The sequence below is a fragment of the Acinonyx jubatus genome, chromosome B3, assembly GCF_027475565.1.
Source record: "Acinonyx jubatus isolate Ajub_Pintada_27869175 chromosome B3, VMU_Ajub_asm_v1.0, whole genome shotgun sequence".
Taxonomy (NCBI): Eukaryota; Metazoa; Chordata; class Mammalia; order Carnivora; family Felidae; genus Acinonyx; species Acinonyx jubatus.
Genome location: NC_069386.1, coordinates 85,205,695 through 85,230,143, shown reverse-complemented (window position 1 = coordinate 85,230,143; position 24,449 = coordinate 85,205,695). Strand labels below are relative to the sequence as shown.

At 36.0% G+C, this 24,449-nt stretch overlaps 1 protein-coding gene across 3 annotated transcripts in view; it reads right to left on the bottom strand.

The window, feature by feature from the left end:
* TTC6 (tetratricopeptide repeat domain 6) overlaps positions 1–24,449 on the bottom strand; it is a 201,778-nt gene that overhangs the window by 100,618 nt on the left and 76,711 nt on the right. For all 3 annotated transcript variants that reach the window (XM_053224391.1, XM_053224390.1, XM_027065617.2), the window contains 3 exons: positions 23,736–23,869; positions 18,426–18,620; positions 5,758–5,899 (listed from right to left, as the gene is read on the bottom strand). In XM_053224391.1, the coding sequence (XP_053080366.1) occupies positions 5,758–5,899; positions 18,426–18,620; positions 23,736–23,869 (471 nt within the window). The remainder of the gene's footprint in view (positions 1–5,757; positions 5,900–18,425; positions 18,621–23,735; positions 23,870–24,449) is intronic.

Here is a 24,449-nt window from a genome sequence, read left to right as displayed (position 1 = left end):
TTCATTGTAATTCTGTTCAATTGATTTTCTATATGGTTTTCTATCTGTTGAGACTTTCTTGTTAAGCCACAATTACTTATAACTTTATTGTTTAGCTTCTAACTATTTGGATATTTTTCTGTTATCTTTGTTATTGATATCTAAGTTGATTCCATTATGGATTTGCTCTGTCTTGGTATATGTCCTATGGGAACTTGAAAAAATGTGTATTCTGTTTTTGTTGGGTGTAATCATATATAATTTCAACTAGATTCTATTGGTTAATGGAGTTTTTGAGTTCTTCTACATCCTTGCAGATTTTCTCTCCAAATGTTTTATTAATTACTTACAGAGGGATGTTGAACTCTCTAACTGTAAATGTGGAATATCCCATTTCTCATTCAGTTTTTGCTGCACATATTTTGTAGGTCTGTTCTTTGGTGCACATACTTCTTAAGACTGCCATGTCTTCCTGGTAGGTTGGCACTTTTATCACAGTGTAATGCCCCTCTCTGTCTCTGATAACTTCCTTTGCTTGAAAGTCTACTTTTTCTGATATTAATGATATTAATAATAATATTAATAACCTGCTTTTCTTTGATTTATGTTTGCATGCTATACCTTTTTTTACCCTTTTACTTTCAACCTTCCCATATCATCATAACTGAAGTCAGTTACTCGTAGACACTATATACTGAGTCATGTTCTTTTAATCTACTCTACAATCTCTGTCACATAATTGGTGTATTTAGACAATTTACATATAACTTATGGATATAGTCTGCCATTTCATTTTTTTGTTTTGTTTGCTCTATCTGGTATTTTTTGTTTTTCTGTTTTCTTTTTCCTGCCTTCCTATTGCCTGGATATAGTTTTAAATTCCACTTTTATTTATCTATGGTGTTTTTGAGTGTATCTCTTTCTATAGCTTTTTAGTTTTGTTCTAGGAATTACATTATGTAAAAATAACTTATCAAAGTCTACAAATGTCATCATTTTACCAGTTTGAGTAATATGAAACCTTGCCTCCCTTTATGTCTCCTTACCCTTCCCCATTTATAATATAATTATTTTAAACATTTCCTCCATATACATTTAATAACATAATTTTTGTTTCAACTGACAAACATAATTTAGAATACTCAAAAGGAGAAGGAAACTAATGCATTTACTCATATTTTTGCTTTAAATGTTTTTGTTCCTTCTAGATACTCCAAGATTCTTCTTTTCATCATTTTTTTCCTATTTAGAGAACTTCCTTTAGTCATTTTTTTAGGGCAAATCTGCCAGCAACAAATTCTCTGTTTCCTTTCGTCTGAAAATGTCTTGATTCCCTTTTATTCCCAAAGGATATTTTCTCCAGATACAGGACTGATTTCTGGCTTCAATAGTTTCTGATGAGAAATCCACTGCCATTCAAATTGTTTTTCTCCTATAAGTAACATACTGTCCCTCCCTTGGTTCTTTCAGGGTTTTTTTCTATGTCATTACTTCTCATAAGTTTGAGTATTATGTGACTTAGTACAAATTTCTTTAGATTTTTCCTGCTTGGGGTTTCCTCAGGTTCCTAAATATGTTTGTATTTTTCCAAATTCAGAGTTTTTCAGCCATCATTTCTTCTTACACATTTTCAGTCACCTCTATCTCTTCTTTTTCTTCTCCTTGCAGGACTGCAACAACACAAATGTTAGATCTTTGGTGATATTCCCACAGGTCAAGGGACCTGTTCCCACAAGTCTATTTTTTTTCAGTTTATTTCTCTTTGTTGTTCAGACTGGATAAATTCTATTGTTCTATCTTCAACTTCACTGATTCCTGTCTCTGCCACTCTACTTTTGAGCCCATCCACTAAGCTTTTTATTTCAGTTATCATGTTTTTAATTCTAAAATGTTTTCTGTTTCTCCCCTATATTTTCAATTTCTTTCCTAAGACTTCTATTTCCTTTCTCTTTATTTTTATAATTGAGATATAATTGACATATAACATTATATTATTTTCAGGTGTATAATATAATGATTCAATATTTGTATATGTTGCAAAATTATCACCACAATAAGTCAGGTTAACATTCATCACTATATATAGTTACAGAATTTCTTTTCTTATAAAAAGAAACTTTTAAGATCTCTCTCAGCAGCTTTCAAATATGCAATACAGTATAATTAACTATAGTCTTCATGCTGTACATTACATCCCCATGACTTATTTATCTTAAAACTAGTAATTTGTAGCTTTTGATTCCCTTCACCCATTTCACCCACCTCCCCACCCCTCACCTTTGGCAACCACCAATCTGTTCTCTGTATCTATGAGCTTGGTGTTTTGGAGTTTGGGAGGGGGTTAGATTCTACATAGAAGCAAGATCATTTGTCTTTCTCTATATGGTTTATTTCACTTAGCAAAATGCCTTCAAGGTCCATCCATGTTGTCACAAATGGCAAGATTCCATTCTTTTTCATGGTTGAATACTCCTGTGTGTGTCATTGTGTGTGTGTGTCACATTTTCTTTCACATTCATCCATCAGTGGACACTTACATTGCTTCCATATTTTTGCTATTATAAATAATGTTGCAAGAAACATGGGGGGTTGCATGTATTTTTTCAACTTAGTGGTTTAATTTTCTTTGGACAAATGTCTAGAAGTGGGATTGTTGGATCATGTGGTAGTCCTATTTTTAATTTTTTAAGGAACCTGTTTTCCACAGTGGCTATACCAACTTACATTCCTACTAACAGAGTACAAGAATTCCCTATTCTCCATATCTTCATCAACACTTGTGATTTCTTGTCCTTTTGATGATAGCCACTCTAAAAGGTGTGAGGTGATATTTCATTGTGGTTTTGATTTGCATTTCCCTGGTGATTAGTGATCTTGAGCATCTTTTCATGTAACTGTAGGCCATCTGTATCTGTTTTGGAAAAATCTCTTCAGATCCTCTGCCCATTTTTTAATTGGATTGTTTTTTTGCCTTTGAGTTGTATGAGTTCTTTATATATTTTGGATATTAACACCTTATCATATATATTATTTGCAAATATATTCTCCCAGTCTGTAAGCTGCCTTTTCATTTTGTTGATAGTTTCCTTTGCTTTGCAGAAGCTTTTTAGTTTTATATACTCCTACTTACTCACTTTTGCTTCTGGTGCCTTTGCTTTTGATGCTAAATCCAAAGAATCATTGCCAAGACCAATATTAAGGAGATTACCACCTATTTTCTTCGAGGAATTTTATGGTTTCAGATTTTACACTCAAGTAATTAAACCATTTTTAGTTAAGTTTTGTGTATGGTATAAGATAATGGTCCAGTTTCATTCTTTTGCATGTGGCTGTCCAATTTTCTCAACATCATTTATTGAAGAGATTGTCCTTTCCCCACTGTACATTCTTGGCTCCTTTGTCATAAATTAATTGACCATGTATGTGTAGATTTATTTCTAGGCTCTCTATTCTGCTCCATTGATCTATGTGTCTGTTTTTATGGAAACACCATATTGTTTTTTGTTTTTGTTTTGTTTTATTTATTATTTTGAGAGAGAGAGAAAGAAAGAGGGAGAGTAGGGGAGGGACAGAGAAAGAGGGAGAAGGAGAGAGAGAGAATCACAAGCAGACTCCACACTGTCAGTTCAGAGCCCTATATGGGGCTCAAATTCATAAACCATGAGATCATGACCTGAGCTGAAGTCCAACGTTTAACCAACTGAGCCATGCAGGCACCACATTATCATACTGTTTTGATTACTATAACTTTATAATATAGTTTTAAATCAGGAAGCATGATGTCTCCAGCTTTTTTCTTTTTCAAGATTGCTTTGGCCATTCAGTATCTTTTGTGGTCCCATACATATTTCAGGACTGTTTATTCTATTTCTATGAAAAATGTTATTGACTCTTGATCTTATTTATTTACCCTTTCTGTTTTAGGTGACCCTCCACTGGGCTTCCTCTGATACCATCAAAGTGGGGAAGGGGAGGTGTGGTCATTACTGATACTTGGGGATAGAAGTCCAAGATCCCCATGTGGTTTCAACTGACAACAGGAGGGGGATCTCTTTAACACTCTGTTAAGATTAAAGTCCCAGCTCCACATGCAGTCTTCTTTGATATGACCCTGGCAGGGGTGGAAGAGTGCCTCATTAACTCTTATCAAGAGTTAAGTTTCAATTTCCCAATAGGCTTTTGATGGTGGGGGGTAGGGCCACTGTTTTTCCTTTGGTGTTTAACTGGAATAGAGCAGTTACTGTCTAAAACTTTTCTGTCTTGCTAGGCTGCCCCTTTCCTGGTTCTTTGGCTAAAGAGAGCAGGTTTTTGTTGAGGCTTTTTTTTCCTTTGCCTATCTTTGCTTCTATATTAACATCTTTTTCAACTCCAAGTCTAGTATATATGAAGCAAAAAAGAAAACCCAAGGAACTAACTCACAGCCATGTCATTTCTTAGATGCCAATATTTCTAATTAATGTGCTTTGTTCTCCATTTTTCTTTTTTTTAATGTTTATTTTTGAGAGAGAGAGAGAGAGAGAGAGACTATAAGTGAGGGAGGAGTAAAGAGAGACGGAGACACAGAATCCAAAGTAGGCTCCAGGCTCCATGCTGTCAGCACTGACACGGGGCTCGATCTCATGAACCGTAAGATAATGACCTGAGCAGAAGTCAGATGCTTAACCGACTGAGCCCCCCGGGCACCCCTGTTTTCCACTTTTCAAGACTCTTTTATGTTTGTAACATCCAGCATTTTTAATTGTACTTAGCAGGAAGAATAGGGAAGAGTAAAAATACTTTTTCACCATCTTCCCCAGAAGTATAAATCTTGCAACAACTTCCAAGAAACTACCACTTATTAAGTTTTGGCATATTAACAAAGGAAAATATCCATTATTATGTTAAAAGTATGTTAAAGTAATATTTTCCAACTACCTGTCTGTGTGAGACCAGAATTTTCCTCATATATTTCAACCAAAACAACCTACCACAAAATTGAATGCAGAAGCAGTCATGAGAATCCAACCATCTTCCAGCAAGCTACACATTAAAGATTGCAAAACATGTAAGCCAACCCTAGTTTTCTCATTAAAATTTTGTTTTCAAAAATATAATTATTTTTCATAAAAATGCATTTTATGTTAACATATTACTTTATTAGTGTTATTTTTTAAATGTTTATTCATTTTTGAGAGACAGAATGCAAGTAGGGGAGGAGCAGAGAGAGAAAGACACAGAATCAGAAGCAGGCTCCAGGCTCTGAGCTGTCAGCACAGAGCTGACGTGGGGCTCAAACTCATGAACTGTGAGATCATGACCTGAGCCGAAGTCGGACAGTTAACCAACTGAGCCACCCAAGTGCCCTATTAGTGTTATTTTTAATAAATAAAAAATAAACATTTAGCATTTTCTCAGTTTTAATTCCCAACATTTGTTGTTTGTTTGTTTGTTTGTTTTTAAAGTTTATTTATTTTTGAGAGAGAGAGAGAGAGAGCAAGCAAGGGAGGGGCATGGGAGGGGGGCGGACACAGAGGATCCGAAGTGGGCTCTGCACTGACAGCCCAATGTGGGGCTGGAACTCATGAACTGTGGGATCATGGCCTGAGCTGAAGTTGGACACTGAACCGACTGAGCCACCCAGGTGCCCCAATTCCCAACAACTGTAAATGTCAATAGATATAACCTACATAAATAATTATTGAGGTCCTCAAAAATTCTTGAGATTACAAAAAGGGTCCTGAAACCAAAAGGTTCAAGAGCTGTGAGGTAGAGAAAAGTACTATTAAGGTAAGCTCTTACTTCCTCTCCCAAGAGTTGTAGGTGTGGTTTCTGAGCACGCTGTCTAGTTCCTTGTGCCAAATCAGGTAGTATCACTGGTGGTGATGGAAGGATGGCAACATGTTCTTGATTATCACCCACAACAGGATTTCCTTGCAATATTCTACAGTATGATAAAAAACAATACATTGGTTTGTTAAGCCACTGATGAGACTCATTTCATATCTCTGCTGAAATAAACACACCGACATTTGATATCTGTAATAAGCAGAAATTGTGCAGAAGTCAGACAGTCTGAAATGGGAAATAATTCAAAATAATTTTTCTGTGGTTCTGCATACATTTTAATAGTAACCTTCATGATGGTTTTACTATATTAGAATAACAAATTCATCCTGTAAAAGTCTGATTACAAAAGAGGTAAAAAGGTCTCTACCTTCTGATGGTTAACCTGTTCCCCACTCAAAGCCCATAGGAAATGGTCTCATTTCTTAGAGTGAAGTAAAGTGTCAGCCCAAGAAGAACTGCCTTCTCACATTAAAGTTTTCTCTTCTTGATTCACATCTTGCCAAGATGAACAAAAAATCTATGGCATTTATCTTCCTTTCTAGGCTACAAACTATATATATATAAAAATTATATAAAATTATACAAAAAATATAAACAAAAATTATAATACAAAAAATTATAATATAAAAATTATAAACAAAAGTCTTAATTAAGCCAAAGACATAAGCTAAATGAAAATTTGAAGGTAAGATGTGTCATTAATGACTAATTTATGAACTGCTTTAAAATACATTAATTTTGTATTAAATTTGGTATTAATTTGTACTAATTTTTATAATTACTGTAAAAGAATTATAAAAGGATATAAAATGAGCCTGCACAGACTATAGCTATATCAATTTCACACAGAAGCCAGTGTTCCACTTTTTGATATACCCTTATGTGAATAGGCAATCACTTTATGAGTCATCAAATGTGAAGACTAAAAGTTCACAAACCACCCAACTCACTTTAGTTACTTAATAATATGCTGAAACCTTCATATTCTATCATACCAGATCTTAGAAAAAACAGGTCCACCCAAAGTTAGGCTCATGGAAATAGGGCTTGCCAAAGTAGAGTCATGGAGAAAAGCCTCCTATCCCAACTAGTCAAATATTTGAATTCAAAGAGAAGATAAAGTTCAACTGCCAATATGGTGAATATAGTAGACGGCCACTCAACACCCAATTATCCTCCTTCTAATGTGCTTTCCTGAACTACTGAGGATGAAGAAGTAAAACTCTCTTGCAGCCAGTGTCCTAGATGTGAGTTAGGATCCACTAATGAGACGCACTCAGCATACAATTTGGAAAGCAGAAAGTTCTGATGTTTTTGTTAGCAAACAGTCATGGCAACATCGAGTTCTACTGTAGCAGTGTTTCAGTTAATAGTAGTCCTTTTGTAGGTTGCTTTTCTTTTTTTTGAGGGGGAGGGGCAGTGAGCAGCGAGCATATCAAACAGACATACTGTGGTTTCAGAGTCTAAAGCTGTAACAATAGAGGCCACCAGATCCCTGAATCATAGCTAGGGTGGTATGTTGCCAGTACTGGCTTCCAGATTTACTACCTTCCTGACTATGCTAGAAGCAGCAGCTTCCTTGGCAGACATTTAAGCATGCTGCGTGTCATCTCTGGAAACCCTCCCTGCCTACAGCCCACTTTCCCAATCTTTCCATTGGTTTTATAAGCATCAAATTCTCATTACTAACTCCCTCTTTGCCTAAAATAGCTAAAAAATATTTCTGTTTTCGTCAACTGAATCCTGAATGGTATGTATAGGAAAAACAAAGAACAGGGTGAAGTCTACTGGCTGCAATAGTGAGCCAAGAGACTACATATATCAAAGTCAGTATTTCTAAGATCATGAAGGACAGGCATGACATAAGAAGCTACCTTGAGGCACTGCTGTATTTTTATCTAGCTCTAAGCCAAATCCAAGGTAGTAAGAGTAATTCCCAACTTACTGTCTTTTCACATTCCAAATGTGCACTAATGAAGCTGACAGTGTGGTTGGTGGGAAGAAAAATGAAAGAAGTCATTGGAGTGCATAGTGTTGGTAGACATGTATAGAGGACCTTAGTGAAAGGCTACCCAAGATTAGCAAGTGTTCCTACAGGACAAAGAGTAATCAATTACTTTGAAAATTTTCTCCAGACTTTCCCTTCTTCCTTCTTTATATCCAGAGAGAAGAGCTAATCCTTTCTAGAGTTCATTCTCCTGTTTGGAAAACACCATTTCGGATTGAAAATCTCTTCATATCCAATCTCTCCATCACTTCCAGCAGTAATCACTGGTTCTGCTCCTTCTTCCATGGTGTCTCTCCTGTCCACTGCATTTTCTCTCATCTGAGTCCTACGATATCATCTTTGCTGGTCCCTTACCTCTAGACCTTCCCTTCTCCAATCCATACTATATACCCTGCCAGAGATGTCATCACTCACCCCCTTTCCAAATACTTTAATGACTATATACACTTTATAAACCTAAGCTCCCAGGCTTTGCATTCAGGGTCCTCCACAGTCTGGATACCATCTACTTGCCAATCCTACTGCCCTCCCCTAACTCCTGGCCCAACCTACATTCACTATGTAGAAGGTGCCTGAGGTGCTGAGATTACTTAGGGACAATAGAGAAGAGAGGCAAACCAGATTACAATACAGTATGGCTATGAAAATAATGAAAATAAGGCTTGCAGATTGCAGCTCCCTCATGAAACGTTTATAAATCCCCCTCTGCCCAGTCAAAGTTCATCCTTGCTTCCCTAGTTTTTCTGCTGCATTTGATCGGATCTTTCATTGTAGAATATGCTATTTTTTATTCTATGTATCTTTTTCACAGTAGACATAGACTGGTTTGAAGAGAAAACTGATTCTTATTCATTTCCTATCTTCTGTGATGCAAATGTAGTACATACTGAATACGTATTGTATTTTGGCTCAGCAAGAAAAGTCTCACAGCCTCTGTGAGTTCCCAGTCCCAGACTCTATCCCAGGGAACTGAGAATCACAGATCAGCATGATGTATTGCAGTGGTTCTCAAAGTGTGTTCCCTAACGCAGCATCATTAAAATCACATACAAACTTGCTAGAAAATGCAAATTCTTGGCTGCCCATTATACCTAATGAATCAGAATCTCAGGGTAGGACTCAGTCATCTGTTTTAACCAGCCCTGCAGATGATTCTGATATACACTGAAAACCAGTGATGTACTACAATCTTTCCTAAAACAGCCTGATTCTAAGAATATCCTGGGAGCTTGTCAAGACTATAGCTTCCCAGATACCTCCTCTAGAGATTCTAATTCACATGTGGGGTAGGTCACTTCTCCTTCCTAGGTCTCAGTTTCTCCATCTATCTATCTATAGCAACAGTGATCAGGTCTTTCAGGGTCTAATGCTTAGGAATAATATATGTGAGAAATGTCACATTGTACATGTTCAATTGTTAAGTAATTAGTAAGTGGCTGATATTCAATTATTATTGCTATTATCATTGAGGATATTAAATGAAGGAAACATGCCCACCTCTCTCAGAGTGAGTTAAGTTTCTTTACTTGTCCCCCATGGGCCAGAGATATAACATATATTTCTTATTGTAGGTTGCTATCAAAGAAGTTTAGAAAACATTTGCTCTAACCTGTGAACACTTTTTAAAAATCTCTGCATACATATTCTACAAGTCACATAAAAGAGAACATGAGCTCTATCCTATGAAGCATAAAGAAGGGTTCTCCCTCCAGCACTCTCCCCTCTTCTTGGATGTGACTAACAGAGAAGTTCCCCCGTCACATCTTTGCTTTCCCTTCCTTACTGAACTTAAAATCTTGCTTGTTGGGGTACAAAACCTGTTCAAGGCTTCACAGGATGATGCTCACAGTTGCTTTTATACAACTCAAAGAAGAGGTGTACAGGGATATTTTCAGAGTGCTCATGTGCAAAAGTTGTGTCACAAAAATACAGGCAATAGAGTATTACATTCCACACAACATTTTTAAAGTACTTGTCACAAGCCACTGAATTGATTTCACAACCCCTTATTAGGTCACAATCTACAATTTAGAAAATAGTAACTTACAAAGAATGTTATTTGAAAAGCAAACTCCTAGATCTAGAAAAGACTTTAAGAGTTCATCTTCTTGAAGATTACAAATAATTTTCTTTACTATAGTCTTCAAAATCTGTAGCAGAGGTAATGAACACTTTCAACACTTTTTAAAAATTGAGGGAACCATAATCTTAATAAAATGATAAATCTAAAGGAGAATAAGAGTATAACTATGTAGATTTTATTTTTTTACAAAATATGATTAGGGAAGTGGGGGATTTTATTTTTAATCATTGTAACTTCATTGTTACATGCAAACAGTGACATCTGGTGGAATGATATTGCTTTGCTTTAAAAAATTTCAGCTTTCACATACTGACAGTTATGAAATCAGATAAATGTCCAAGTAATTCCTGTTTTTAAATATCTATATAAAATAAAAAATACACTAATCTAATAGCTTATTAAACTTTTATACTGCATAGTAAAATGACTTCTGTCATTCCAATCTGTATTTTTTAAATATGCTGAAGTCTTCCTTAGGTATAAGGGGTATTTGTTAAAAATGGATACAATGGAAATCTAACTGAGGTTACTATTGATTCTACTTCTAACTCCGTCACCAACTGTGATTTGGACTGCAAAATTTACCCTCAGTTTCCTCATCCATAAATATGAAAAGGTTAGGCTAAAAGAAGGATAAGATCCACTTATGGCTCTAAAACATGTACTTTTGTGACCTATGCCCATCTAGACCTCAGACAGGGATTAAGTCTTATGTGCTTTGGCATAATATCTTGGGTCACTGCCTGGAGTATATACCAAGGAACAACCTAAGTAAGGTATGTGGGTAGGGCCAGGATTAGATTTAACCATTGAGGAATGGAAGACAATGCAAGAAATGGGGAATAGTGGGGGAAAGTCAGTTCCAGATACCCACGGTGGAAAGTAACATACAGCAGAAGATAAAACACAATATTCCAAATGTAGTATGACAGACCACAGGTGGTGGTGCACTAGAAGTAGTATCAGAAAGTTCTAGCAAGGGATGATGGTTCATTCTAGTAGGGAGAAACCAGTAATGGGGAAAACAAAACCAGGCAGTATTCAGTGCAAGCTACAAGTAAATAAGTAATTAGTATCAGGGAAGTCTACCATATTTAGCAAGGTCCCAGCCCTGGCCTAGTACTCAGAAACAAGACTTCAGTTCTTAAGAGGGAACAAGCACTATAAGAACTTCCACCCCAATAGAAGCAGAAGCCCTGCTTCCAATACTGGGTCACAATGGATCAAATAACAAAACACAACGGTAAATAAAATCTCTCAAATTTTATTTGAGATCTCAAATAAAAATTTTATTTGCATATCTCAAATTATTCGACTAAAGCTCCTCAGATTCTTCCTAGCTTACATCAAAATTGGTTCTGAAAACAAGATGAGAACAAGCATTCAGAATGAAGCATGAAAAGAAAAAAACGAGAGGGTCTTCACAAGTTCACAAAACAGTGGAATATAATGGAAACCACATTTAGAATCAAAGAGATCTAGGTCTGAATCTTAGCTTTTACCAGCCCTATACACATGGACTAGTCACTTACACCTACTTTGAACTACATTTTCTTCACTTGGGAAGAAAATACAAAATTTTCCATTTTCATATTCAAATATCAGCAAAATATTTAGAAGATTCAGATAAAATCTTTAAAATGCAAGTGCACTTTATATAGTTGATTTGTCAACTATAGGTAGTAGAGATAGTAAGTCAAAATAATTACCCATGTGCCTGTATTTCAGTTTTAAAGTAAAAATCTTCAAAGGAATATAAACTACGAAAACAACACCCTTAATGTCATTTTTGTAAAATGTATATGTAAGTGCATACACAGAAAAAAAGGCCTAGAATAATATTTTTAAATTTTTTTATGTTTATTTTTAAGAGAGAGAGACAGTGCAAGTGGGGGGAAGGGCAGAGAGACCCAGGGAGACACAGAATCCAAAGCAGGCTCCAGGCTCTGAACGGTCAGCACAGAGCCCAACACAGGGCTTGAACTCATGAACCATGAGATCATGACCTGAGCCGAAGTCGGATCCTTAACTGACTAGGGGAGCCACCCAGGCGCCCCTAGAATAATCTTTACCATATAGAATAAACACTGGAAAAGGTCTGCTTCTGGTATAATAGTCTTAACAATCACAGAGAAAATGTGTAAAGGCAAAATTCTCATAACCTAATCCACCCCACCCCCAACACCCTTCAGGATTCTGAATGACTAAATTAGTAATATAAACCTGCATCTTCTGGTGCTCCTACTTAAGATCTAAACATAGTATTCTAGGGACACCTGGGTGGTTCAGTCAGTTAAGCATCCAATTCATGATCTCACAGTCATGGAATTCAGCATGGAACACAGAGCCTGCCTGGGATTTTCTCTCTCTCTCCCTCCCTCTCTCTCTCTCTCTCTCTCTCTCTCTCTCTCTCTCTCTCTCTTTCTTTCTGCCCCTTCCCTGCTTGGGCTCATGCAAGCACTCTTTCTCTCTCAAAATAAATAAATAAATATTTAAAAACTTTTAAACTCTATCTTTTTTTAAAAAAAGCAATCCATTCCCAAACATGTTCTAGTGACATTATTTAAGGCAAAACTTAAAGTCCTATAAGCATCCAGGAGGGGTAGAGAAGAAACAGATTACTTGCAAATAAAATAAAAACAGGCTGCTTTCAGATTTTTATTTCATAACATCAGATATCAGATGATACAAACAATAAATACATAGATAAATGTCAGCAAATATGACAGATTATAGGAAACAGCAAAGAACTAAAACAAGAGAGAATACAAAGATGACAAAAATAATACCCAGTATAACTGATAATGGCAATAAATGCATATGGGGTGATCCAACCTGTTATAAGAAAAAAATTGATTGGCTTAAAAAATATTTTAGTCTATGCAATCTACAAGCAGCACAACTACTAAAGATTAAAAATAAAAGGGCAAACATACACCATATAAATAAAGCAAAAAATAGGACAAAGTGTAGTTTTACTTTTTATGGAATTAGTGTACAATCTATAATGAAAACAAAAGGACTACAGTTAACAATTTCTTGAATTTTCTTCCACACATACACAAAAATGTGTATATAATCACATATCTCTTTATTTACTTCTATCTCCTTTCAGTGCACAGAGCACTACCTCGTTCTTAGTCATGATTGCCATGCATCCCATCACTGGATGCACCATAAAAAAATATTCTATTGATAAGCACCTAAGTTATTTCCAGTTTTTAGTTATTATAAGGACAATGAACATCCTTCTGCATGTATTTTAGTAAATTGCAGTCATCAGCATATAGATGACATTTCAAGCCATGGTTTTGGATAAGATCACTTTGGTAAGTATGGGAGAAAAGAGGTGCCAGTATAAGTTTGGGCACCCCAATGTTTTGAAATCAAAATATAAGGAGACACCAGCAAAGGAGACTTGAGAAGATATAGCCAGGGAGACAGAAAGAGAACCAGAAAAGAGTATAGTCCCAAAGGTCAAGAAATTAAAGGGTTTTAAGGAAGAGTTTATGCAACTGTGCCAAATGCTACTAAAAAGTCAAAATAAGGACTGTGATATCTTACAGCAAATCTGATCATGTCCTTCTTCCTCAAAAAACTCTATCAATGGCTTCCCAATACACTGTGAGTAAGAATCTCTCCCCCAAAGCCTCATATACATGCCCTCACACACCTACAGAGAATCTGTAAAATCCTACACGATCTGATTCATGCCTTCACTCAACCTCCACTGCATCACTGCTCCTCCCGTTCTCCAATGCTGGACTTCTTTCCAATTCTTAGATGAGTTCCAACTGTCCACAGCTGACTCTCAAACTTCAATATGCCTTCAAATCATCTGCTTTTTTAACAAGTTCCCAAGTGATGTTGATTCACTCTCAGGTTGCAATTTAAGTATCAATTCCTCAAACCTCCCAAGATGATCAGGAAATCTTCCAGTTTCCACAGCACCCTGCACTTCTGCGTATTAATTATCCCATTCACGATAAGTAATTTACCACCTTTCTTCTTTGCCAATCTCCATATTCCCTGAGGGCAGGGATTATTTCTCTTGTTAGCAGATGCTTCCCTAGGGCCTAACTCTATGCCTGCCACACAGTAGGTACACAAAAAATATATGCTGATTGATTTAAGTGATTAGTCAAATCCATATTTCTTGACATGGAAAGATAATTACAACACAGTTAAAAAAAATCAAGTCACAAAACGTACACAGCATTATCCCAGTTTTGTTCTATCTTACTTATTTTCATACAGAAAAGTCTGGAATCATGTATTTAAGAATGTAAATAGTATTATCCCTGGATAGCAAGATTTTGAATAATTGTAGGGTTTTTTGCATTTTCTTGCATATTTTTCACATTTACTAAAGTATTGTGTTTTTATTGTTATTTTATAACAATAATAAATAAGAGGAATTATTTTGTTTAATTATTTTGAAATTAAACATTAAATTCTGACACTTAACCTTTGGTTTTCCAATTATTGCAGTTGCCACTATTTTAACATATGGAGCTAACAGTCCACATTTTTTCAAAATGCGATTAAGAATTTCTTTTGTAACATGAAGCCAAGTGGAGAGTTAGGTCTGGGATCTATAGCCTAAGCACTGCTTCCCACCAGGAAGCTGGCTGTAAGATGAACCTGACTTGAGAAGGTCAGCCAATGTTTGTAAGACAGCATTTTTTGCCAACTCTCTCTTTATTGATGCTGGATCAACAAAATACACAAGCAATTTTACATAGACAAGTCAGTAAAATAGGACATAAGTCCATAAATAGACTCAATAACACATTGGAATTTAAGGTATGAGAAGCTGCCATTTCAAAATAGTGAGGAAAGAGGACTTATTGACAATAATGATATTATGCAATTGACTAGTCACTTGGTGGGGGGAGGAATAATGCTTATTCTTCTCATCAAGTTAATTACAGATGGATCAAAGTAAGCTATAAAATGATAGAAGAAAATATGAGAAAATACATTTAAGTGTAAGTGTAGAAAAGCCGTTTCTAAGAATGAAACCAAGACTAGAACGCATAGAGAATGACTGCTAGTTTTTACTACATAAAAATTAAAACTTCTGGAGAGCATAAAACACCATAACAAAGGTAGAAAGCAAACAACAAAGTAAAAGAAAATGTCTACTATATATAACAAATAATTAAAATCTTTAATATAAAAAGATCACTTATAAATCAATAAGAGATGAATGATGACCCAACAGAATATGAATTGATAATTCTCAAAAGGAGAATAACCAAAAGACATCACCATCATTTAAAGTGAAAAAATATATAGTAATAAAAAGATAGGTTTCCTCATCAGATTAGGAAAAAAATGAAGCAGATTGACAATTAGTTATTTGATAAGGGTAAAAGGAAATGGACATGATAAATTGTTGGTAGAGTATAAGTCTGAATAATTTTTCTGGAAAGAAGTCTAGCAATATGCATCAAAAATTTTAGAGCAAGGGGAGTCTGGGTGGCTCAGTTGGTTAAGCATCTGACCAGCTCAGGTCATGATCTGGTGGTTCATGAGTTCGAGCCCCGCGTCGGGCTCTGTGCTGACAGTGCAGAGCCTGCTTGGGATCCTGTCTTGCTCTCTCTCTCTCTCTCTCTCTCTCTCTGCCCCTCACCCACTTGTGCGGGGTCTCTCTCTCTCTCCCCCAAAAATAAACATTAAAAAAAATTTTTAAAGCAAAAAGTTTAATAATTCCACACTTGAAATCTTCTTACATTGCAGCTTGGTTAAGTTAGTGAATAATATGAAAATATTTAAATGTTCACACACAACCCTGAGTGAAAAATCAGTCTATAGAATGTCATACATGGTTTAAACACATGCACATACAGGAGATGTTAGACGGCTATTCACCAAACTGTTAACTTAATCTAAGTGTTTAAACACTTTTAATGATTTACCTTATTTTAAAACACCAAATCTAAAATTCCATGCTAAGAATTCTAACAAAACAACTATAAGCTTCTCTTTAAAATACAGAAACTTTAAAAGCAAAATTATAATTCATATGAAACATTTTTATAGTTCTCAACAAAATTGCTGTTTAGCAAAATAAACATAAGTTTGAGCAATATGTTGCTATTTTAAATAAACTTAAGTATGTACCTATCTAGTCCATTAAAATATCCTTGGTGTTTGCCACAAGTAACAATTACTATATGGAGAATTGGGAAAGCATTAAAATTATATAACCACAAATACTGTTAGGCTTCATAGTTAACTGTTCATCTCACAGAAAAAGCAAAAGCCACCAAATGAAAGGGTATTCATTTTGTGTTTACAATTACCTTTCTTGAGAACACTTATTAGTGCAGAAAAAATTATACATTTCTCTGAACTTGTAGGCTCAGCAGACAGATATATTTTGAAAAGGTTAAGCTATGTTTAGCAAGGTAATCCTCAAGAGATGGATGCCAGAGAATTAAATATTCAGTGCTTAAATTAACTTCTTATTTGGTACTTAGGAACAAATTGCCAAGAATTATCATCCTCAAATAGAACATTTATTGACTCTCTTGGAGAAAGCAAGATCTACTTGAAGAAAAAAAAATTTTTAGAATTCGAAAGATACCAGTATTTTTAACACTTTACATGACTACTAGAAGCTGTGACACCTCAAAATGATGCTTAGCTACAGTGCTAATGGAAATGACTCAAAACAGTGGGTTCATGACTACTAGATTATGGTTATACCTTTATTTTCCACTTTCAGCTTTAGGCTTTCCAAAGACTACACTGCAGAACTGTTATTTTCTACCAGAGAAACTGGAATCGTTTGGAAATTTCCAAAGTTTTTCACATATAATTTGTTTCAAAAATTTCAAAACACTTACCTGATAAAACTAAAAGACAGGTGTTTAAGATTTTGAGTAGCGAATAAATCTTTGAAAAACATTTTTGCCTAACTAGAAAATAAACATGAGAATGGCCCTCTTTTAGGAATTCAAATTGAATTTCATTGTGATTACTGAACACAGGGAAACCAGATGTTTATTTATTTTTAAAAGAGAGAGAGCATGAGCAGGGGAGGGGCAGAGAGAGAGGGAGACAGAGAATTTAAACTAGGCTCTGTGCTGTCAGCTTAAAACCAGACATGGGGCTTGAACTCACGAACCATGAGATCATGACCTGAGCAGAAGTCGGATGCTCAATGACTGAGCCACCCATGTGCCCTCAGATGATTTTAAAGCTTGAAAGAATGCAGTAAAAGTATTAACAATTATCACTAAAAGTCAAGTTTGAGGAAATGAGCTCAGAATACACCATGAAAAGAGTTGAGAAGTTACTAATAATTCTGTGATAGTTTGTGTAATTAAAAATGGTCTTTTAAAATATTCTCACAGGTCTAAAATACTTAAAATATAATACTTAAAATGTCTCTATTTAAATTTAACTTAATATTTAATGTTTTGAATATTCTTAAACATGCAGTAGGTGATTTTTCAGGATTCCTACCAGCTCTTATGAAAGGCAAGAGACAACAAACATGCATTCTCAATGGGCAGGTGATACCAATCCCAAAGGGGTGAATGTTGGTGCCTGGGGAGGGAGATGATGAAACCTTACTCTTTTTATGTATATGGCATGTGCGTATGTGCACACACGCGCGCGCGCGCACACACACACACACCACCATGAGATGCACAGTATATCCAGGGTATTAAAATGTAATGGGGAAAGGCAATTGGGAGAGAAAAAGTGAAAAAGCCTTCCTTAAATGGTTGATCATAAAAAATTTTGAGAAAAACTAAGTTAGACACATCTGGATTTTTATCATTATCTAGAGATAAGATCCTTGGCAAGCAAACGGATATTATGGAGCCTAAGCTTCTTCAATAATAAAATGGAAATGATGACTGCTTACAGTTGAAGATTTAAAAAGGAAAGATGCAAAGTACATCACACAGTACTAGGAATGTGGTTTCTGCTAAACACATGTGAGCTTCCTTCCCTTTTCTCCTCTCTTTTGAGGATGGTATAAATTACATCCTATCCGCAAAAGAATACTCAGATGCCAAAGGAAAATGAGACACACAGAGAAATGGAAGAAACTCCAGAGGCAATGACTTTTGAACATAATCCCTGGACTCAAGTATTCCCAATGATGGTGTGAAATCTAAAAGACTGACTTTGAATCCAAATCTATGATTTTCTTAACTGTGTAAGCCTGGAAGAGTTGCTTGATTTTTATGAACCTCAATTTTCACATCTGTACTCCACAGAGTTGTTATGAAGAACAAATAATATAAGGTATGTGACACTCTTTGGTAACTAGATGCCACTAAACTAAAGCTACCTTATCATGGGCCACGGTTCATGTTAATAATAGTAGGAAATGAAGACACTATCCTAGACTGTGTATGTGCTGGGAAGGAATGGAAAAGGACAAAACCTGCTCCTCTCTAGTGTCTAAAAACAGAATTGTGTCATCAAAATCTAAACCTCAAACGTAGAATTTGACAGTTTAAATCTACTTTAAAAGAAAATTACCAGTGGAACTCTTACCTGTCTCTGCACTCTTCATCTGTAGTGTGATCATCTAAGAAAGAGGTTCCCAATATCCCAAGCAAAGTACTGTGACCTTTCTTGTCAGCTGTATGGTACACTCGAGAAGCCAAGTGTAAGTTGACAGGCAGCTCCTGGGCTGGGACAGTGGTGCACAGATCATGGAGGGTAGAAGAGGGGTAGTCTTGAGGAATTCTGCAGCAAAAAAAAGAAAGGGGGCTTCTTTGATCATTTTGTGATCTTTTGATATAAAATACATTGACATTGACAGTTTAGGCTCTAAAAAGGGTGTCTAAATGTATAAGATTTAAAACTATAATAATGATTTATAATGAATTTAATATCACAATTGGGGACCCGATCTTCAAAGTTATATACCCAACTTTCTGCTGAAGATCTCAACCTATAGGACTTACAGATATCTCAGAAACATGTTTAAAAGCAAACTCATTACCATCCCACCCAAATGCCTTCTCTCCCAATTTCTGTAACTCCTTTGGTGACACCATATCCAGCCATCATGCATTACTTCTTTGCTACTCTGCTCAAATGCTAATGTCCCTGAAGAGGTAGAACAATGTAGTACATTACCCATTAAATAGCATCAATAAACCCAAGTTTATGCAGCATCCTCCTTTCCACTATGCTAGAACTTGCCTCTCTCCTGCCTTTCCAAAGTAGAGAAGAAGGCATGAAGATCTTTCTTAATTTCCATTGTCACTTGCCACCCAATGAACAAACACTAATTGAGCAAGAACCACTACTACTCTATGCTAGGTGATTTACACACATTCTCTCCAACTCCCACAATGAACTTATATGGGAGGTATTATTATCCTTATATTAGAGCAGGCTTATTTTGGAGAGCTCATAAAATTAATGAGTAACTGCTAGGATCTAAACACAACGCTGCAGACTATAAGACAACTTTTTTCCTATTACTGCTTGTTAATGACCCCTGAGGTAGATGTAGCCCCTATCCAGTTCTACTCCATCCCCACACCCCTACTAAAATTATACTCTTTTTTTTTTAATTTTTTTTTAACGTTTATTTATTTTTGAGACAGAGACAGAGCATGAACGGGGGAGGGCCAGAGAGAGAGGGAGACACAGAATCTGAAACAGGCTCCAGGCTCTGAGCAGTCAGCACAGAGCCCGACGCGGGGCTCGAACTCACATACCGCGAGATCGTGACCTGAGCCGAAGTCGGACGCTTAACCGACTGAGCCACCCAGGCACCCCTAAAATTATACTCTTACATTAACTAAATGATGACCTTTTCATCAAATCAAACCAAATGAACTTTAGATCATGTTCTCTATGATCTACAAGACACAGCTGACAATATCGATGACTCTTCCTGAAATGGCTCTTTGTGAGATTTTTAAAACCTGTGTTATCCCAGCTTTCCATCTACCTCCAAAATTCATCATAATTTGATTTAGTCATTCAATTTTCTTTCTCCATCTTCAAAACTGGGTATAGCTTCCAAGGTTGAACTCCTCTTTGAATATTGGAAAAGTAAGCTTCAGTGTTTCAACTATTTCCTCTTGTGCCAAGACCTCCCAAATTTCACCTCCGGTATCACTATCTTACCTAGATTCCTCATCCTTAAGATACAAAAGATTGAGCCATCTTTGAGTCCTCTTCCCTTCACCTGCACATCCTATGAAAGACTGAGCTTCTCTGCTTCCCAGGGCTGCTGCTTCTCCCTCTTCACTTCCAACACACTCCTGTCAAGGTCCTCATCACCTCAGCCTGCATTAGCAAGGGTCTGCCAGTTGGATTGAGTACCACATCCTCTGTCTCTTCCTCTCTTCAATTCCTCCTGCAAAATTCTGCCACATTGGTCTCTAAATACTCCTTTGCCCAGCACAATGGCTCTCTGTTGCTTGCTGCATTCATCTAATTTCCTCTCTAAGTTTCAAGGCTCTTAGCATGTGGCCCTACTTCTAACACAGTAGTTAGAGTCAGACTGCCTCTGTTCAAATCCTGTTTAAAATTATTACTAGGTCAGGGGTGCCTGGGTAGCTCATTCAGTTAAGCATCTGACTTCAGCTCAAGTCATGATTTCATGATTCATGAGTTTGAGCCCTGCATAGGGCTTGCTGCTATCAGCACAGAGCCTGCTTTGGATCTTCTGTCCCACTCTCTCTCTGCCTCTCCCCTACTGCCTCTCTCTCTCTCTCTCAAAATAAATAAATAAACTTAAAAAAATAAAATAATCACTAGGTCGTACGCAAGTCTATTTATATTTTGGCAAATAGGAAATAACATTAGCACATCCTGGATAAAGTTACTTTAAGGAAGAAAGGAATTGAGAACAAACTGATGGCTACCAGAGGATAGGGGGTGGGGGATGGGCAAAATGGGTGAAGGGGAGTGAGAGATATGGCTTCCAGTTATGGAATGAGTAAGTCACAGGAATAAATGGCACAGCACGGGGAATATAGTCAAGAGTACTGTAATAGCGTTGTGTGGTGACAGATGGTAGCTATACTTGTAAACATAGTATAACATATAGAATTGTTGAATCACTATGTTATATACCTGAAACTAATGTAACATTCTGTGTCAACCATACTTCAATAATAAGGACTGAATGCATTTAAAACAGTATCTCTCAGGGGCGCCTGGGTGGCTCGGTCAGTTGAGCCTCTCACTCTTGGTTTTGGCTGGGGTCATGATCTCGGCGGTTTGTGAATTCAAGCATGGCCCACATCGGGCTCTGTGTTGACAGCACAAAGCCTGCTAGAGAGTCTCTCTCTGCCCCTCCCCTGCTCATGCTGTCTCTGTCTCTCTCAAAATTAATTAATTAATTAATTAATTAATTAAAATAAAATAAAACAGTGTCTCTCACATGGCAGATATTAGCTATTATATCAGTCTCCAGGACAATTCACAGGGCCAACAATATCTGTCAGTTCCTTCAGTTGTGGATCAAATGCTGCCCATCTTCTTGTCTGTGCTTACACATCCTTCGAACAAGGCCTCCAAGACAAACTTCTCTGCAAAATTTACTGTTTTTTTTTAAATATCTCTTTTCATACATTGCCTTCTTCTTGTGCCACCCCTTCTGACCCTTTGTCTAATGGGTTGATGCCAATCTGTCCATCAACTGCTCCATGTGTTCTAGACGGTAGCATACATAGTATGAAGAAGAAAGACTTTAGGGTTGGCTGGGCCTGGATCAGAATCTCAGTTCTAACACTTGCAAGCTATAGCACTGGTCTCCCCGGAGGTCTTCTGTAAGATAAAAATTAACACCCCTAACTAATGCCTTTGTAAAATCGATAATAAGAAGTCCTGGCCTGTGGAACTCTCAAGAAATGCTTGTTTTATTTTTATTGCTGTTGTTATTAATTTGAACTGGACAGCACCTAACCCATTGCTAGGCACAATATGGACATTACTGAATCACTAATAGAGAACAGTTTATATCATTTCCAAAATAGCATAGGGCTCAACAAAAACAGGACATAAAACATACACGTTCGAATAGGACAAAGCTGCAGGAGCAGGGGGGTGAAGAGAGGTAAAACCAAAGCATTTGGAAATGCCTGAGACAAAGAGACCTAACTGGAGAAGTGAACATGGGTGTCCAGAAAGCCAGGGATCCTGAGAAAGGATTGGGGGGAAAAAAAGGAGGGGAGAAAAAGGTGAGCTCTGATGTCAAGCTCATCCACATCATCATTCTGTCTGGAACAGGTCCTGGCTAGTGGAATGTACTTGAGATTACATTACCAACTTTTTTTTTTCCTTAAAAAGCATCACAACCAATCTGAATTCCTATGTTCCATCATACTCTAATAACAGATTTGTAAGTGACTCTCCCTAGGTTATTGAGCTAAATAACATCACGTTCCAAGAGATGGATGAATTCCCAAGAAAACAATTTAATGTGGGGGATAGTCACAGGTGAGAAAAGTTACGTAAAAAAAAGGTCTAAATAAAAAGGAGCAGCGAATAAAGGATTTACAGAAACATTTTTCCAAAATTCCCTTTCATTATATAAATTTCTTAACTATCAGGTTTTCATTCCTCTGCATCTTATTATTTCTCTCCAATGGAAATTTCTCATTTCAATTTTAATGAATTAACACAGTACTATATATTTCAAAAAGATCTACAAATATTTTTGGCATGTTCAAGAAAGGCTGTATGTTTTTATAGCACACTCTCCTTAAACAGGACTATTTGTCATTCTTTGAAACACTAAGACATAAAAAAGAAAAGACTCTGACTCTGTGTGTGGCCACACTACTTTGCTTAATGCACTAAATGCAAGGTTTTTTAGGGAAAAAAAATCAAGAAGTTTCTGCTTCATTGATAATCTGACAGTAACTATTTATTGAAGGTAAAATACTTGTTGTCTGCTGTCACTATTTGTTTTAATACATAATCTTGCTAACTAAATGAGCTTAAAGCAATGCAGATAAGCAATGGCATGTACAGGGTCACTTAAATGCCAATTTGACTCTTTCATAAACTTTGGAATTCTTTTCCCATGAGTCTACTCTCAGCTACTAAATTGTGAGTAATATCCATTTACAGAGTTTAGGCTGGCCATAAAAAGGTTGTCTTCCATGTCCAGCACACCTTTCAATGCCCTAAGCAACAACAAAAGCTAATAATTAAAGCTTCTTTGAGCCCTAATAAAGAGTTGAATGAAGAAGAGTCTAGAATAAACCAACCCATAAAAGCCTAGTGGTAAAATAAGGAAAAAATCAGTTTCAGCAAGGTGATTGGCAAAAGATAAGCCCATAAATCTAACTTGCATTTACACATTATTCAAAATTGTGGTTGTATCCCTGTGTATTAAGAATTTCCATTAAAAATGAGGGGGGGGGGAATAAAACATGATATAATGGTAGAGAAAAATAAGGTCATCTAAATTACCAAATTGGCCTACAAACATTGTATGTTGGGTTAAATTTTATTTCATTTTGCCATAACAAAATTAACCAATATAATAAGCAGTTAATACAAATTATGCATTACCGTGACCAAAAATATCAGATCTGACATGTTAACATTTAATTTTCCTTTGTCTCAAAAAGAGCTATTTTTATTATAGTTATATCATTGTTATATCATTAAACTAAGTACATTGGTCAAAAGCATTAATAGAAAGAAGTGTGAAGTATAGCATATATATCCTAACCATAATATCTGATACCAACTCTTCCTGTGGGAAAGTTTAACTTAGATCTCACATATGAATTTCCTCAATATTTCTTCTTCCTTTAAAAATGCATGTTCAGTTATCAATGCTACTGACAGTAAAAATTGTAAACATAAGGAAGTTACTTTTTTTTAAGTAGTTTTTGATCCTGTTGGGGTTTTGTACACCTTCCTTGTCTCTGTTGTGGAATTCCTAATTTACTTTTTTGTGTTTGCTTAGCTTCTTTTCCTCTGATTTGCAAAAATTCTGATGATTTCACCTTCAAGAAAACATAAAGTATGCTGTTAAGGAAAGTTGTAACATGAAAATGAGATCTTTCTCTCATATTTAATGGTTTATTTTATATTGAAGCTCCTAATTTTTATATATATTTTATAACAGAATATAAACCCTAAAGGTAAGTTGATATTTTCCTCTAAATCCTTGCCTAGGTTTTCACATATACACCTCAATAGCAATAAAAATACTAGTACCATATTTATCTGTAATATTTTATTTATTGCCTTAAAACTATTAAAGAAGAAATACAAGATATTTTTCCTTCATAAATCTTCTCTTCTTGATTGGTATTTTTTCTTTAAGATTTTATTTTTTTAAGTAATCTCTACACCCAATGTGGGGCTTGAACTTAAAACCCCGAGATCAAGAGTTGAACGCTCCACTAACTGAGCCAGACAGGTGCCCCTTGATTGATATTTTTAATAGAACTTGCGCTTAGTCTCTTTAAAAGTTTGGCATGACTGGTGGTTGCAACCACAAGCCAAAATGAATAACTGTTTTGAGCAATGTTTATCAATTTGTACTTATTATACTATTGTATTGTTTTCTATTTCTACTAT